Here is an 18,902-nt window from a genome sequence, read left to right as displayed (position 1 = left end):
ACTTATTTTCTTTTCAGTTCACAAACCCTGACATGGGTCTCTATGATGTAGCAGACACTTTGCTGAATAATTATCTGGTATTTTCATTATTTTTCTTCCTATCAAAAGTCACAAAGAAAACAAAAATCCGGAAGATCTGTCATTGCAACCTTAATAACAGGGTCAACTAGTGATGTTTGACTAAAGTGATGAGGGAAGAAGGACAGCCTGACCTGTCCTGCACAGGGCTGTACTCAGAGATGAATGTTTCTGAAACATTTCAACCAAAGCCCATCTCTTGTCTCTTTGCCTTACTCCTGAAAGAGTGGTGATATCCATCTATGTAAAGGGCAGGCTTTGAAACTTTTATCAAGTAAACACTATTAAGCACTACATCAGGATGTACCCAGACTGTATGATAATGACAGGAGCTGGTTTGCACACCAAAACTCTGATGCCTAGCTCTCTGAGTACCCTAATGAAGTGTTAAGCCACCTTCCAGACTTGTGCCAGGTGATTAAACTTTTTGGCATGTGTGGCACAGCCCTGTGCTTCCTGTGGATACTGTCAATTTCAGGACAACAAGAGGTGCACAGAGACCAATGCATACAGATCCTCATTGCACTCATTGGCTCTTTTGGACTACCTCTAAGAAAAATCAACTTGTTTTCTTGAAGTGAGTGTGTGGGCTCATGAAAGAGCAGTTGCTGAAGTCATGATCACTTTCTTTTCATGTGAATGTTTAACAAAAGTACTCTAGAAAATAACAATGGCAACCAACCATTGGTTCTTCTTGGCTAGCTTCTCATTAATGAGCACAATAATTTAATCAGCAAAACTGTTAATAGATTTTTTGTATATGTATTTTGCCCTCACCCTACTTCTGTCACTGACTTGATCTGGCTTGCTGGCAGTATGTACACATTCCTTTTATAATATTTAACCACTATGTGTCATGGTCCATTGGGAGGAAAATGGTATCTCATTATTCTCAATATTTAACAAAAGCCATTTGAAGTAACAACAAACCATACAAACTGCCAAAACAGAAAAGTACAGGGCTCAGCACATTAGAAGAAGTTCTGTCTGCAGTCTGGATTGAGATGGAGAACTCTTCAGACTGTGCCCAACTCAGTGCCTGAACTAAAAACTGGCTTTTCTGTTCCATCAGTTTGTCCCATAAATTGGTATTTTGTTTATGCCAGGGATATTGTAGATCTTCCAATGCACTGTCACAACTCAGAAATTCATTAAACTATACAATCTTGAGTGCACAAAGCAAAAAGGGACAGAAATGGCTTTCCTATTTCTGAAACATGGTTTTCTTTCAGCTTTACCTTCAGATCCTTATGGTGCACTTGAGGTGCACAGAACAAGCCAAAGCCCATGTCAGAGGTCATAGCAGAAGGCCTAAGCATTAAAGTTGAAATGTCTGTCTCCAGCTTTTACCAAGAGGTTTGAGCATTACTGATAGGAGCATATCCAGCCAGTACTCGCTGCATGGGGAATGGGAATCTCACGCTTAATGAAAATGCCTAAATCCAGCCTGTATGTACATGGGGAGACATTCCAGTGTTTTCAAGGATCAGCCCAGATGAGGAATGTTGGGCAGTGCCCCATGCCATAGGCTGAAAGGGTTTTCTGCCACAAGTAACCCTGAGCCCTGGGAATTATCTGGATGGGATCATGCTCTCCAGAGGCTGGCTTGTTCCTGCCCAGAAATTCCTGTGAAGCACATCAGCCCTTTGGAGCAGAAAGATAAGGAGCTGGTCAAAGGCCATTGATAAGTTCATTGAACAGGGAAATGGGATCTAGCTGAGCTTCTGCAGGATGTTTATCAGAGTTTGTTGCGTGTAAAACAAGCAAATTATTTCCAGATCCAAGCCAGATATGGAAACAAGTCAGGTGCTTTTTGCGTGGTGCTGCATTTGGAGGATCAATTCAGCAGCCCCAGTTTGGTGCTGGCACTGCAGTGGGTGATAACCCTTGGGGTCTTTGCTGCCTTTGGGGCAGATTTCTCCCCTGCTTGGCCATGGCCTGCCCACAGCTGATGGAGAGCCGACTACAAGCTCCTCTTGAATCCAGACACCTCTTATAATGGCTGTTTTCCAGCACAAAAGATGCAAACACAACTGGTGTGATGCATCAAAAATAAAAGAGAGCTACTCAGTAGAAACTGTACAATATTACATTCTTTTCCAATTTTTGATATTATAAATCACAGACAGTTATTTGCATCATGAAATAGAGGAAATATTACCAATCTTATTGCAGCATAAGATTACGCTTCTCTTTGAAGGAGAAGTTTCATTTTCATTTTACTGTGGATGGTGAGTTTCTATATCAATGTTATTGGTGAATATTTTTTTCACATATGGAAAATATAGTTAAACTGTGGAAGTCCAATAGGAAGTTACAGAAACCATAAACTAAAATTACTTAATAATGACAAATTCATGACTAAAATGCTCACTGGTGCCTGTTATATACCCTAGTACAAATGTAAACTCCAGTTAAGTATGTTCCCAGACTTGTAACTACTAGAATGGAAGGTGTGAAGCAGTGTGAAGGTGACACACTTTGGCTAACAACTATGAGCTGCTTCAAAGAAGTTGAAGGACGTTATGAAGCTATATATATATGTACAGAGAAATTAATCAGTGTTTAGAGATAGAGATTTCTCCTGGTTATTTCTAATAAACATGAAATTGTTTAAAGAGATTTATGTTGCTATTCAGAATACAAGCAAAAAAGAATGTCATTGTAAAGGAATTTAGACATTCATAGAATAGTTTCATAGAATCATAAAATGGTTTGGGTTGGAATGGGCTGCCCAGGGAAGTGGTAGAGTAACCATCCCTGTAAGTGTTCAAGAAACTGTGTATAGCACTTACTATATGGTGTACATATACTGACATAGTGGTACTCATACAAAGGTGGGGCCCAATGATCTTGGAGGTCTTTTCCAACCTTAATGATTCTGTGATGTTTCATATCCACCATGTTTCATACAGATTTAGTAAAAATTAAAGAGAGTGAATGGCATCTGTAATAATACAAGAAACAAAAATGACATTGTCAGGGGCTCTCCCTCTTGACATGCCTGTGTGTTTTGGTCCATAGTGGTGTTTCACAGCATGTGTCTGACCAATGGTACAGATGCAGACATTGCATTAGAGGTACGACCCCGTGGTTCTGTGTTCAGTTCCAAAAGGATGGAGTAGTGTCTGTCACCATGTTGAGGCTTCAAAAAAAAGACAATAGCCCTAACTAATATAAGGACTAGTCAATGTAGTCTTCAATCTGATTTCAAGGCCCTGCTGAATCTGGGATCAACAATTGTTCTGCCTGTGATTCTAACAGGTTCAACTAGGCAAACAAACAAGGAGGCAAATAGAGTTTAGATTCTCTTCCTCCCATAGCATCAAAGGGGGATCTGGTTCTGTGGCATTCTGTGGCTCAGATTCCCCTATTTCTTTGTTTCATGAGAAATAGGACTTAGTAATAGCAATAGGTATGCAAAAAAGGAGGTAAGTGAACAGATGTGCAGAGAAAATCACTGGGTAGAAATCTCCCCCTTGGGCTACTAAACATATTGTATATGAACTCCTCATAAAAGCTCTGCATCCCTTGGCTCTCTGATAGCAATTATGATCAACCTGCAACCAAGCAGCTTAAAAGTTTGCTCAGCAGCTGCATTTGCTCAGAGTTCCCAGAGGCAGCCATGAGTCAGTGGAAACAAATTTAGTCTGTGTGACTTTGCACAGCCTTCTGCTCACAATTACAACCAAGATGGATGGGAGGCACTTCTCTGATTTTTTTCTTCACAGTGGAACCCCTCTGGAGACCACACATGCCCTGCTGCAGTTACAATCCAGCAGGTCAATAGCAGGACAGAAAAGTGTGGCTAATGAATCATCCAAGATTACTGCCAGTCAGTGCAGTGTCATTATAAAGGGATGCAGAGCTACAGAACTGCAGAACTCTAGAATTACTTGAAAAATATTGTGAAGGCTCAGTTTCCATAGAACTGTCCTATTTATGCCTTTCCCCTCCACATTCTGGACAAAATCTAGGCTACAAATGTCTACACATCTCCCTGTTCAACTCCCATGAACATTAAATGAAGTTGACACTACTCTTATGGTTATAATGCCTTTAGATTGCACTAGCACTGCATCTAAACAGCAGCCACAGGAACAGCAGAGTACCCTGGCATAGGTATAAAGCTGGTTTCACCCAGGCTGAGGGGCAGCAGCAGACTGGCAGACTGAGTTTAGTCAGCTTGTGTTGTGTTTTCTTCTGAGTTTTGGGCTTCTGTTGTGGGTTTGCAGCATAAGCAAGACTTAGGTAGGTCAAAGATGATATGGGACTTCCACACCCCAAAACTGGCTAGGAGTGTCATTGGTACTGGCACCAAAATGGTTGAAAAATATCTGTTTGTGCTGTAGACACATATCAATCAGACTGCAGAGGAGGTTCACCCTGAATCTGCCTGGGCTCCAGATCTCAAAAACATCTTTCATTTCCTGGTCTTTTTGGTGTCTGAGTCAGGAGAAATCAGACTGCTTGGACAGTAAATTCTTTGAAGCACACAGTGTTTATAGTGTATCTGGTCATTAAGCACCCATGAGTAACCTGCTTTATTCAGAAGCTTCAGGTACTACACAGCAGCATCCCTAACCAGCTGCCAAAGGGGAGGCTGCTCTCCCAGCCCCCACAGCATGTGTGAAGTCAGCATCCATCCCTGCTGGCTTCCCTGCTTTTGCAGTCTCAGCTGGGCAGTGGCCTGCTTTCCACAGCAGGAGCAGAGACCCCTTCTCCAGTGCAGCTGGGGAAATCCAGTCTGGAAATTCAGATGGCTAGATTGTATAAACTGCTGTCCTAATATTACTGCACTGGATAATTACTGCTAATGCATGTCTTCCTATGGCACAGTGACATCTACAGTCCATGTTTAAAATGTGTATAGAATCTTACTAAGTCACAATGTTCTGCACTTCAGGCCTGTTCTGCTTGAAAAGAAATGCTGCTGTTGCCTTCCATGTCCAAATGCTGTACTGATGGATGATATCAAAGCAGTGTGCTTGAGTTCTGGACCAGTGGGACATGAGCCAGCTTCAGTCTAAAAGATCTATGACTTGTAATTTTCATCCTGAGCCTGCCTTGTGACTACACTTACCATAATAAATTCACAAGCATGCCCTTCTTTTCTGTGTGAGTGCAGTGATGCTCACCTCTTGCTCATGTCTGTAATGCGTCTCAGTTATTTGGCCATCACTTTCACTCCCTGCTCTTTCCTGGCCTGAAGTATTTGCAGGCTGTTGAAGTCTAATTAGATGTGTTTTTCTGGGGTGTTTACCATTTCAAGGAAACTTTATTTCCAGCACTCCTGAGACAAGTAACCTCACTTTCCATAACTTACTATATGAACTTTTCCTCCTCTCTTTCATTTGTCTAAACTTAACTTCTTGCCCTGTTTATTTAGCATCAACCCATCAGGCTGGGCTTTTCCCCCAAGTTGTTCTGAGCCATCTGTCATGCTTTTTGTTATATAAATACAAAGATCAAAACATCATCTATGTAAACTTTAGCACATTGAGCTGTTTAAAATATAAATACAGAGAAATCTTATGGTTCAGGTGGAACATCTGGAGCTGAACTGACTCAGACCATGTCTGAGACACAAACAGTGATTATGTCAGAAGAACTGGGTATGGGATATCTTTGCAGGCGTTTGGTCTGGGCGCACTTTCCAGCTTTCTTCTTACCTCGTATCAAAATGAATTTGGGAAAGTCAATATTTTCCTCACCATTTTCCAGACCTTGGTTCCTCACAGGTGCTAACATCAGGGAAATAGATAAAGGATTCAGGAATTTCCACAGACTGCAGTTGCTTTTTGAGATGCACAGTGTCTCCCAAGGGAAGTGCTGAATGAAAACAAGTACTATCTATTACTTTCTCAACTCACCTATCAGACCCATGCTGATGCATCAGGTGTGGATAACCCATGGATGTTGATCATCTGTCCTGGCATTTCTATCTAGTTGAAACCTGAATATATTTTCTTTCAGTGTATTTGATCAGGCCTAATTCTAGTAATTGACTGAGCAGAATTTAGATGGCTTTGTCCAAAATGTGTGATGAGGATGCTCAGTTCCTCCCTTACTTCTCAGGGTGAGTAATTTCCAGGAGTATCTTGCATTTTGCCTGGAAAGCCCAGAATAATACCTCTTACATTTCTGAATAGTTTTCCTGAATGGTCTGAACAATTTGACATCTAAGTCAAATCTCAGCTCAATCAGGAGCCAGAAAGTAGATACCTCTTTGTTTATGATGTGCTCAGCCCTGCTGTAGATCTCAAAATGCAGCAGAAGAAATCACTGAGAATGGCCTTAATGCTCCATGAAGTTGTAAGTACTTTCTTTTAAAATGATGATGGGGCTGCCTTTGCCATGCCATCTGAATAGCCTCCATGTCCATGGAAGATGGGGGAAGGTACTGCAGGCATTCAAATTTTTGGGCTACCCCAGGCAGCTACCTTAGCTATGAAGCAGAGTACTCAGTGTCCTCATTTTCTTTATTTGTTGAGGGAAAGGGTTGTCTTTGGAAGTCAGCTCACCTAAGACAGTATAATATAAATCTCCCTCATCTTTTTCTTCTCTCTATGATATCCCAAGGCTAGAATCTCTGCAGCTTGTTTTTACCTTCAGGGCGAGGCACAACATCTTGGAGACATCAACCATGTTTTCCACATCTATTCTAGTGAGAGTTTTGCTGCCTTTTACAAGGTGTTCTAAGTTCTTTCTTAGTTTGGATAGCCCCTTCTTCTTTTTCTCCAGCTCTTGCCTTCAGTGAAAATAAGAACTTCAGATCCATTCTGAGTCAATTAAGTGTGCTCTTGCTGCTGCATTCCACTGAACCACACTTTGTAAGATCTGTTCTTTCAGTAAGAACAGTTCTTTCACTGTTAAAATGACTAGTCCTTGTGCTATACTGCCTTAAGACATGTTCTATAAATACATGTTCATTTGCTTTCACTGTATTGACACGTTCTTCTACTATTTCTGCTTTCAGCTCTTTTTTGTTGGGTTGCAATCATAGGAAGACTTCAGCATTCCTATTGTTGCCATCTTCCTTTCCATGTTCTTCATGGTGAAATGCTATCTGTAATCTCTTACAAAGCTGATAATTAGTTCCAATTCTTGCATCACCTTCCAACATCTCTTTGTCTTGACTTGCAGAGTTTATTGAACACCTGCTCTAGTGGATTGTGATTTTAAGACAAAGATTTTTTTTTCCTTTTTTTTTTTAATTTTTTTTTTTTTTCTTTTGCCTTGGGCCTGTTTTTATTTTCTTTGGATGCAAAGTAAGACATTTTTGAAGTCCAGACATTGTTTATCTAGAGTCTGATGATTTTATTGCTGGGACTTATTCCCTCTCCAAATGTAAATTTGGCTCTTTCATCTTGGAGCATTCTCAAACTGTGGTTTCAGTTTCTGTTTGGGCTTTACATACAGAAATGCTTTGTTCTCTTGTGGGAGAAGAGAACAGCTTCTCTTGCTGCCTTCTGCCACAGGATTCCCACACAGCATAGCAGTTCCCCATTTTTCCTGCTGCCCACAGCCTCTCTGTGCTGTGTGGATGCTACATGGGGGCTCTTCCTCACTTCCTGCCCCCTGATCCTCCTTGCAGAGTGCCTGCACTGCTGGTGATGCTGCTGCAGCTGCAGTTGGCCTCCCCCACTTTTTCACTTCTCTTTTACCTATAAGTGTTATTTGTAGCTGGGCCAGGCCAAATTACCACACTAATGATTCTGGACAGTGCCAACATTTTCACTGCGCTCTTATCTTACTTTAAGACATTAATCACTGAGAAAAAAATGTAGAATATGTTAAGAAGCTTTTAGAGACTTGATATTTGAGGAGTTTCATTACCTTCTAGAGGAAAGAACATAAAGAAAGTGAAGAAGGAGGGAGAAGAGCTTTTTTTAAACTTTTGTTTAAAGGTTTTTGTTCTGCTATATCACCTGAAACAACAAGGCACTGTTGATAATATAATAAACAAACATAATAATGATTTCATTATGGTTGCTCAGGAAAGCATTGAGAATACCTTCAGCATGACTTAAGGGATGTGCAATACTTAATAAAAATTTTAAGGAATAATAGTTACATTTTAGGTAGAGATATTAAAAAATAATCATAATAAAAAATATGGTGGGCACAAGAAATATTCACAGAACTGTGTCACTGGACTGCTTCTGCAAGATTCTTATAAAGTGCAGTGGATTCTAAATATTTCCAGAAAAATCACCTTGTCCAGTCTTTCTCATTATCTGAATAGTTAAGAATCTGGAGCAAGATATCTTGAGGATAGTCACTCATAAAAATCAGTACATTGCAGAAATTTCAAAGTTCTGACAAGATTCCTTAAATGCTGTGGCTGTTGCAATTTCTTTGTTTCGCTACAAAACATACAACAATCAAAGGAATGATAAATTAAAGCAAAATGAAGGAAAGCTTTGCTTCACCTAATATTAACAAGCGATATATCTTCTCAAGAAGGATAAAAATTTTTTTTTACCCTTAAGCAGGGTAAAATTCATTTATTTATTTATTTATTTATTTATTTAAAATCAAGGCTCCACTTTGGATCCTGAAAATCCTGGATGTTATAATGTACCCTCCATATTAATTTTTATGAATGTTTACCAAAGGTGGGGTTAGACATGATTTAAATTAGAAGGATGAAATTATCTACATGACAGGTACTAAACATTTACTAGGGTAGCCTGCAGGGTCCTCTCTGTTCCCTTAGCTGTGCAAAACCTCATTGATGTTAATGTGTGCCTTTTGCCTTAGGAGAGAAGTTCTTCACTATCTGTGTGAGTTTTTGCACTTCAGTTTAAGACAGGAGGAAGTCTTACACTATTTCTAGACAGTGTTACAGGAATGTTAATTTCTTATTGGCAATTACATCAGAATGAAATCTGTATTTTTGTAGTTTCCCCAGCTGAAGCTAGGGACTTAGATTCTGGCCTTTATTAGTTCCACCGGTAATGATAATTTCTCATGGATCCTCAGTGAAATTTTACGATGAAAGACAGCTATTAAAATGTCAATCCCAACCTGATCTTCCTAGGAATCTGCTCAGAGACAAAAGTGACAAAGTTGCAGAGAAAAGCCAAGGGTACACAAGCTTGAGTTTGAAATTGTATCTTTCTGTCTACGTCTACTGAGTCATTGACAGCAGACAATGAATTTTGCAAATCAAGAAATACATGGGAGAATATTACAGAGAAGGGTGTTGTTCGTAGGACTCTCAGATTTGAAGATTTTCTTTTATGAGTTTATGAGTGGTAGGCCAGGGAGTGAAGGAGTAGGGTTGTTCCTATTCCAAAGCCCTTGTGGGGCAAGGAGGAGCCTATAGAGGTTAAGAAACCTAACCTAAAAAGGAGTGAATAAAGAAATGGTTTTCAAATTCTGAATGTAAAATGGTTAGTGCAAGAGTTTCAAGGCCATCAGACATTGAGGCAAAGCTTAATAAAGGACTGCATGCACTTCAATCACTTCAGAAGAACTTCCTCAGAAAATAACTTTGAACAGTATGGACAGTTTCTTTTTCCTGAATATATATAATAACCTCATATTAACTCAAAATTTCAAATGCTTCATCATAGAAATAATTATAAACTGTACAATAATATTAAATGCACTTTCCATCCCTAAAAACTATCAAGTTTTGCTCTGTAAATGACAATTTACTCTTCTAAGATGACCTAATGACTTTGCCTTCCAACAGGCCAGTAAGAGGAAGAGATCAATTATTTCATTCTCTGACATAATTATTTAGGACTGCAAAGTTGTTTTTTGTTTGTGTTTCTATTTGCTGTCACTGTCCCTTTAAAATGCATATTTTTCTGGGATATAATTTCTCCACTGGAGTTAGGGAATCTCAAAAGTTCTGACAGCAGAAAATGAATCTGAATTTGTTATTTTATCCTCTTTGTTCTGCTTTTAAAACAAAGTTTTAGTTTATTTTGTATTAGAGTGCATCAAAAGATCCTTGAAAGCAGAAATAAGGTACCTGAAAGGAGTAAGTTGAATTTCAGAAAGAAAACTTTCTATACATTTTATAGTCTTTTTTTTTTCTCTTGTTTTTCATAAATAATTCTTAAACTTAATAGAAATAACTGAAAAAGTTCTGAGTTTTTAATTTGCCTCATTTCAAAAGTTTCAAAAATGCTAGTGAATTTTTAGCTAGCTCTTAATTAAGTCTAAATCTGCAGTTTGTTTTTACCTTAGCTGAAAGATTGGTGCCCTGATAATGCAGCATTGCCAGCCTAATCTGCACAGTTGTGACAGCTTCCAGATGAAGGACATCCACATCTATAAATCATTTTAAATTAAGAAACCAAATTAGCTGCCTCTCACGCTTACTTAAGGTACGATGGGACATATTGTCACATTACATTTCACACTTCACATTTGTGCTGAGACAAATTTCTAATTTTGAAGAAAATACTTATAAGAAGCAAGTAATCAAGCCTTTTCCAAGTCATGGCAATTGTAAGGAAGGATAAATTAGCAATAGATTAATTCAAGATGTCATGAAAACATGACTGATCACTAGTTAATGATCACTTTAGAACAGAATTTATTAATAAAGATGATAAATGAAGAATGTAAAACAGAACACTGTCATATTGATAGGAAATGAGGAGTGGAGCAGAAGTTACACAACACAAAGCTAAGACAATTTTCACAGTGATTTTCTGACACAGTCTGTGATTTCTTTCTCTCTTTCCCATCAGGACAGTGCTATGAATTTTCTTTGTCCTCTTCTCTAAATGAAACTTGTGACATCAGTGTTGCTTTCCAACTTTAGCTTTCCCAACAATACTTAGACAAACTGGAGCCTTTTCCTTTGGAGGTTTGGAGATTGACCTCTTCAGAAATAGACGCTACCTATAAAATCTATAAATATGTCTAAAATGTGCTTAACATTTTGTAGTTGTTGTTCTGATAATGCAACAATTTTAGTTTCTTCATTCATTAAAATTACAAATACTAGATTCCTATAGTGTGGTAACAGGAAAGATTTTGGCAGGTCAAAGGAAGCAGCTGTTGAACCATATGCAATCATTTGGCTGATCTTCTTCTAGTCTTACAACCAAGTAAAACTTCAAGGATTTACCTGTTGTGTAGCAGATTTTATGTACCATTTTTGAGACTGCATAAGTATTTGTTCTAAGCTAGTATTTCACCCACTGGTTGAAATGTTTTCTTTCTCTCATCTGACATGCATGAGCACCGAACAAATTCAGCCAGAATATTCTGCCAAAGAATTATTTACGTTGAATCATGCTGCTGAAAATTTTCCTTCAGAGTATCAGTACAGACTTGAGAATATCATGGTGCTGTAATATCATGACTCGTCAGCTTTTTGCTTTTATGTGATGACAGAATTTTTCACCAGCCTGGGTTACTGTCCATGACTCCTAGAATTTTATAGGGCAAAAGTGCAACACTGAGGTCAAGCAAGTATCACTTCTAACAATCCATTTGGTACCAGCTGTACCAGTTGAAAACTGTCTTTACTTTGATTTTCTCCTGATCATCTTAGAGAAAAAAATGCAACGCAGAACTAAAATTGTAGGGCACGTCTAAAACCACAGATGCAAATAGAACACTTCTGAAATGTCCCTACCTGAACAAATAATCTAAATATCTTGAGAAATTGATTAGGTGTACAAAGAATGAGGAAGCTTTATAAGCTTTATAAGAACCCTCCCAAAAACAGTTTAGTACAAGGAATGAAGTTTTGTATAAATTTGGCCAAAATTTAAAATTCTTTTTACCAGCTGTCACGGTACTGACTTGGGTTTTGCCAATTATAATATATTTTATTTCTTTTAGAGATAGGATTTGGGAGTAGAGACAAGGCAGGCTCAGAACTTAAAAAGGTACAAGAAGAAATTTATTAATAGCACACAAAAAAAGAATTCAGAATAAGATTCCTAGATTATTCCCTCTTCCCTTCATTCCACATTCCGTAACAACATCCTACAGAAAACACTTCAGTCAGTTATCCACCCAAATAATCATTTCAGTTCACTTAAGAGAGAAAAGTCCCTTTTTTAGTTATGGCTTAGGGGGTGTCTTTACCTTCACAGTCTGCATCTGCCCAGGACCTACAGAAACATGAATTTTCCTCCCATTTACACAGTCTTTCCAGAGCCTTGTTATGGGTTATGATGCACACATGGGGTACTACTTTTAAAGGCAGGCTGCTGAGAAACAAAATTCTCTTCATCTCCTTTTCTAGCAAATGTCTGTTCATATTCCAGTCCCAAAACAGAGAGCTCAATTTCCCGGAGGCAAAAAGTCTTCTTCTCAAGCACCCCAAACCTCCCCAAGTATATTTCCCAGTTTAAAGGAATTTTAGTGAAGTCACAATCCCCTCATAGCCCCACAAAAAGGTTTTCAGCTACTTATCAGTTGCATCTTTTCAATCTCTTCCCATCAGGAACTTTATCTTCATTCCGCTAACTTCTGTGGACTCCATGCTCTATTCCTTCTCATTCAGGGGAGCTCAGGAGATCGGAAATCGTATCCAGGCATTAAGAAGTTAAAACTGTATCCAGATCGTGAAGAAAACCACATGGGCAGCTGGAGGCCTTTTCTGCCACGTGGAGAGGCGAGTTGAGCTGAGCCGAGCCAGCAGGGCCAGGGCCATGCAGCCGGAGCCGGGGCCCACCAGGCCAGGGCCGGGGGCCGTGACCATGCGGCCGGGCCAGGCCCCCCCACCAAGCCCGGAGCCAGCCGGGGCCAGTGCCCCAGCCAGAGCCACCTCACTCCCCAGGGGCCGGAAGCAGAAAGAGAGCATTTAACTTGATCCACTGTGATGTGTGAAAGTGAAATAACTTTTCATTGGCTTCCCGAGCTGTCCATCACCAAATCAGCTCTCTGATTGGTGCCAGCAGCTCACAGGGGGCGCTCCCAGAGATGGGAGAGCCCCTCCCACTCCCCACCCTCATGGAGCTTTCCCTGAGGCGAATCCACCCCTTCGCCCCAGCACGTGAAACCAGCACACCAGCAAAAGTGAATGATGATGAATTTTCTTTCCAATAATGGTTTGGAAAAAGGAAAGTGGACAATATGAAAGACTATGGATGAATTTCTCTGCTAAGATCAGACACTCCATCAGTAAATTCAATATATTCCTTAAAAATATTGAGTGGTAGAAATGCACTTTGTTCTTAGGAGGCCAGTAGAAATTTTAACGTTAAGATAAGTGTGTGTTTGGGCATAAATCCTGGGATTAAAACAGAGAAGGCTTGTGGCTGTAGGCCTGGGGTAACTATAGGTTCAGCCTTATAGCTGGACCCTATAGCTGGAGCCTATAGGACTGATGTAGATGTAGCCCACATGACCACAATGAACTTGATATTGATATATATATTAAAAAAATACTACTAACACCTAACTTTCCCAGCTCTTTCAGTCCAAGAAGAAGCTTACAGAGCACCTGCTGAAGATAGACAGTTGCTTTCTTGCATTTGAAATGCCAAGGGTCCTTTCTAGGCAGTGAATATGACCCTTTCTTGTATTTCAGATCTTTATTTTTTTTTAAATTTTGACAAACAATTTTAAATAATATGTTTTCCCTAATTCTGTGCTTTTTGACATAGTCTTTAGCGTCTTCAATATCCATACTGAAAATAAATGACACCTTGCTTTGTATCTATGGACTTCATTTTGTGATGGAGCTCTGAAATAAAGTTTGGAGGGTAAGTATGAGACAACTGGAAAACATCTGTGAAAACATAAATGAATTGACAGTCTTGTTGGTACGTGATGAGATATGGCCTAATGACTTGGTTCCACAAAAGAATTTTTCATGCATGGCCAGTTTTAAAAACCTTAGTTGACACAGAGCTTCCTTCTTGAAGGCTCACACAAAATAAGTATGATTACTTAAAGCCATTCAGTGTGAATAAAGGTTTCAAAGTTTAAGCTCTGAGTTGTGAAAATGGGGGGTGTGGAAGGATAAAATAAGTCTGCTGGAGGAAACTGTGGCTGAGTTAGTGTGGTCAAAACAAGAAGGCATTTTTCTGTTAGGGTGTTCAGGAGTAGCATTGATAAAGAAAATGTAGTTGAAGATCCCTTCGCTTTTCATTATTTTTGACTTATGCATAAATAATATAAGAAATTTAGCAATGAAATTTGCTTTTCCATTCAAATTTGAAGGAGAACCCTTTCCAGCTATAATTTTTGACTGCTGTTCCCCCCTTTCCCTTCCAAACAGTTAATTTTTGCATTGTGCTCTTGTTTTAATAAACTTCTTGTGGTTTATATTTTATTACATATTCTGTATTTTCTTTTTAAGTTCAACCTTTTAGGAATCAGCATATGGTTGATTTCATCTATGAAATATGCTCTGATTCACTACATATTGAAGATTGTTTTCCTGTTTTTAATAGTGACCTTTTAAGCTTACCATTTAGGGACAAACTATTGTTGCTGGGGTTGTTTGCGGATTTTAGGGTATTGGGGTGGTAGGGCTTCATGTCTTGATGGCATGCCCACAGTAGCTGCTCTTTCTTCTATTATCTTTTGCTCTTTGCATTGTGGTGTCAGTGGTGTGTATTGTAAAACTACAGGAAGCAAAAAGCTCTTCAAGTGTACCCATGGTAACAGAAAGGGGTGTGTTTTCTGTCTGGTTTGAATCAGCATTTTCTGTATGAAATCGTGTTTGTCTGCTGTATCCTGAAAATATTTTAAAGAGATGGTGAAAAACTAAGAGCAGAATCTTGTCCCCATATGATAGCCTTATTCCAACCCTTCTCCCTCAAGTCTTTTTTCAGTTCATACACTAAAGCTACAAGTGAAGAACAGGAAGATTTGTCATTCTGATCTAGGAGATCCACACGACTTTTAAAAAGATCTAGCCAGGTAAACACTGTGTTGTTAACTGGGAATGTGATATTGAGCCTAAAATCCAATGGAGGAGTCAGATTTCCAAAATAATGATGGTGCTACTTTTGAAATGATGGATCACACCACTGAAATAGAGTGGGAAGGAGCAGACTAATAAATTCTCTTTCATATTTACTTAACCTAGAGTTTCACTGATCAGATTTTGATCCATATCTTCTGGCAAAGGTTTATCAACTTTCTCTTTCTACAGCACTGTTGATCCATCCTGGATATGTTGATACATCCTGGGTGATGTATAGCAACTCTACTTCTTGCTTCTCTATGACTGAAATGTAAAACTTTACACTGAAGATCTGTGCCTTGTAATAGCACAAACTCTCAGCAGGAAATGCAGATGTTAACACTGTAGTTATCAAAGTAGTAGCAATGCATTGACTACAGGATGTATTTTAAATGTGGTCAGATTTTTTTCCCATTTTCTGAGTGGAGTTTCCTGAATACCATAGGAGAATCTCCAGGTCTAAAATTAATAGGAAAAAAAGAAGGGAACAGAGACAATTTCTCTCTTGAAACTAATTTCAATGCATTCAACATACTTTCACTATGAAAGGGACTATTATACAGCCCAAAGTTCAAACAATTGAGTTCTTTCATTCAAATGATGCTCTGTATCACGCTGAAATCGTTACAGAGCTTGGTCACTACAAGTCACATCCTTAAAAGGTGGCAAGGATAACCACATTAAAGAGGGATATTTTGTCTAGACTTATTTATCTCTTTCCAGACTTCCTAACTTCTTAAAAATCTTATTAAACACTAGATTTAATGTACTTAGCCTAACTGCTGTCTCCAAAACATTAAAGAATGTCTGTTACAGATAAAAGAGAACATATTAACTTTTCTCATATTTTTCCCACTTTTTCTACTATGATTTTTTCTAGCTTCTTAATTGAAAGAAATCCCTTATTTTGAATTCTGTTGCAATTTTTAAGAAAAGGATCTGAAATATATATAATTTAATTCCATGTGATACACAACTCTACCATCTTAATTTCAAAACTTACTCACCATTTCTATTTTAATATGAAAGCAAGCCATGTATTATCATAATTGTCCATCACATCTTGAAGAATGCCTTATTCTTAATCCTGTATCTGAATTAGCTTTGATATCTGAATTTCTTTAATAATTAGACAGTATTATCAAATATTTTATTGCAATTAGCTGCTGCAGCCAGGCACAGGGCAGCCTGGAAATTGTGATGTGCTTTTTTAGTAAAATTTATTTGTGTTATTCTACCTAGCAGGCAGTGAAGAAGGTCTGTAGCTCTGGTCTGTTTTGTGATGCAGGTGAGAGCTTTCCCAAAGTTCACCAACAGGCAGCCTGGGAGCCTGGAGATCTCCTGCTGCAGAGCCAGGAGTGAGAAAATCCTTGGTGGCCAGAGGGTGAGCACTCCAATGAGATGTAATTCAGCAGAGGTAAGCCTAGTAGATGACAAAGACCTAATTAAGACCAGTGCCTGTAAATTGGAGACAGAGAAATTAATGTTGGGATTATAGTGTCATAAGATCACAGGATAATTCAGAATGGAAGGGTGCTCAGAAGTCACCAGTCCAGCCTCCTACTGAAAGCAGCATCACCTCTGATCTCAGACCAGGTTGGTCAGAGTTTTATCCACTCAGGTCATAAAATCTGAGTGGATGGAAAGCACAGCTTCCCTAGGGAACTTGCTCCATTTCTGATCCGGTAGGGAAAAATTGTTTCCTGTATCCAATAAGAACCTTTAATGCCAGAGACACATTTATATTGTTGTGCACTATTGGGATAGATCTGTCACAGGAAGTGAGGAATTCCACATTTATTGCTACCTTCATGACTGGATAATTTTCTGGGAAACTTGTCTTTTATCAAAGGTAAGATGATATTTTCTGTATATACAGCTGTTCTTTGTGGCTTTAATTTAACAAATACATGAAGACATAGCCTATCACCTAGCTGGAAGAGCTGAGGTATTTTGACAATAAAGGAATTGTTGTTTTTTAAAACAAAAATGTTGAATCTCTTTTAATTTAAATTGCTAAAATTATAGTAAAGTGATTTACAGGAAGTGAAAACTTGGTTAAAGGAACAGTTGCCCTTTCTAATCTTTCCATGACTTTTGAATTCAATACTTCTGAGACATTCCTGTGACATTTAATTATCACGTGACTTGGAAAAGAACAAGAAAATTTTCAGAAACACATGAAAAACCTGGTTTGTACTTGTGCAAACCCATTAAAAACCTGTTGGTTTGTAAAAATGTAACAAAAAAAAAGCAACAGACTGCTGTCTTTCATGTGATAGGAAGACACAGCATACATGGCTTTCTGTCTGAACCACCACCACCTCACTCTCTGTAATGTTTCAAAAGCTTTACTTGCTGAGTGATAAAATTTACTGATACATTGATTATCAGGCTAATGGCACATGCTGAGGATATGGACACAGAGGTAGTTTTGAGGCTCTTCTGACATTTTCCTTTGCTGTTGCTGTCATAACAACATGTAGCAGGTGGCTGCATGGTCAGAGAGGAGGCCTATTGCTGGGGCACATCATTGTTTTATTGATGCATTTAAGCCTTTTTGTACTGCTTCTTACCTTCAGGTTTCTGAGAGGTTCCATCTTAAATGAGAAAATGCAGTAAGATTAAATTCAATGGAGATGCTGCTTGTCCATTCTGTATCAAGCCCCATACCAGGAATGCAATGACACATGATGGACTGACAGCTTCACATTATACATTTAGCAGGAGGCAATTAAAGCATGCAAACTTTGGACTATCCAAACTAGAAATAGTTAATCTCTGTTTACCTTGTTTGGCTTTGGACTGTACAACTTACTCAGCCAGGTATATGCAAATTTTTTTTTTTATCTAAAATTATTTATCTAATTCAGCTGACATATACATTCAAGACCTAGGGTGTAATTGTGGTCTGATTTCCCAAAGGTGATGGTAGCACCCTAATCTCATTTTTGGGTGCTAGAGAGTTACATTCTCATAGTCTGCCTGAAGTGCAGATGCTGCCTAGTTACATAGTACAAAGAATTCTTGTGCAATGTCTGCACACTTCTAAAAAGGCTTTGTCTGGAAGTAAAAAAAAAAAAAAAAAAAAAAAAAAATAAGCAGCTTGAATCTGAATCCTATCCAAGGATTTTCTTTGTAAAAGAGCTGCATGAGTCCTAGCATGGAGATGAAAATACAGATAAAGGGCAAAATTTGTTTGTGGTACAACAGAGAGATAAGGTTCCATTTAGCACATGCCTGTGTGGGCACCTACAACTTGGCTGCTGTGCTGGTGGTGTTTCCAACACTGGGAGTCTACAAAGCCCTTCCTCCCACTGCCATGGTCCTTGCTCTGCTGCCTCCAAGGTCCCAAGGGCTCCTTCCTGCTCCTGCTGTCCACCAGGAGTTGTGCAATACCTGCCATATGGTGTATCAAATATGACCACACACATAAAAATGTGACTGGGAGCAAAAGCAGACAAAACTGTGAGAACTTTGGTGGTTTTGAGCAAGGGCTTTGCAGTAGATAAGTTTCAGTACAAGACATGAAAACGACTGTTTTAACTAATTTCTTAGTCAGTAGTATCTAAGGACCTTTGAAGTTGATCCCTACTCAGCTTTTTAATATGGTTTCTGGATTTTGAATCTTCCTTTTATGAAATCACCATAATTATAATTTTATTCTATTAAATTTTATTTCTTTATTTCTTAGAACTGTGAAAAAATCTTCAAAAATATATATTAAAAAATTAATAATATTTTTTCACTAACATTTTCAGTAGTAAGTCTTCCCTTTGCAAAAAAATCGCTCCATTGAAAAAGAGACTGACATTAAATACCCAACTATGCACAACAAAATGGAATCCTTATTTTTAAGTTATCATCAAAGATAATTATAATGCCAAGTTAGAAATTTCCTAGGGGAGGGGAGTGG

General features: G+C 38.6%; 1 protein-coding gene across 3 annotated transcripts in view; it reads left to right on the top strand.

Annotated features, from left to right (window-relative positions):
* LOC130248239 (myoD family inhibitor domain-containing protein-like) overlaps nt 1–18,902 on the top strand; it is a 66,330-nt gene that overhangs the window by 40,549 nt on the left and 6,879 nt on the right. Inside the window, exons 4-5 of one of the 3 annotated variants that reach the window (XR_008839618.1) lie at nt 12,512–13,775; nt 16,275–16,403. Coding sequence is in view for 1 of the 3 variants with exons in the window: in XM_056481843.1 (XP_056337818.1) it covers nt 16,275–16,348 (74 nt within the window). In the remaining 2 variants the exon portion in view is untranslated. Of the gene's footprint in view, nt 1–12,511; nt 13,776–16,274; nt 16,858–18,902 lie in introns of those variants that run through there. The other 2 variants (XR_008839619.1, XM_056481843.1) reach the window with 2 other exon arrangements.

The sequence above is a fragment of the Oenanthe melanoleuca genome, chromosome 1A (assembly GCF_029582105.1).
Source record: "Oenanthe melanoleuca isolate GR-GAL-2019-014 chromosome 1A, OMel1.0, whole genome shotgun sequence".
NCBI classification, from domain to species: domain Eukaryota; kingdom Metazoa; phylum Chordata; class Aves; order Passeriformes; family Muscicapidae; genus Oenanthe; species Oenanthe melanoleuca.
This window is presented reverse-complemented; position numbering and strand designations above follow the sequence as displayed.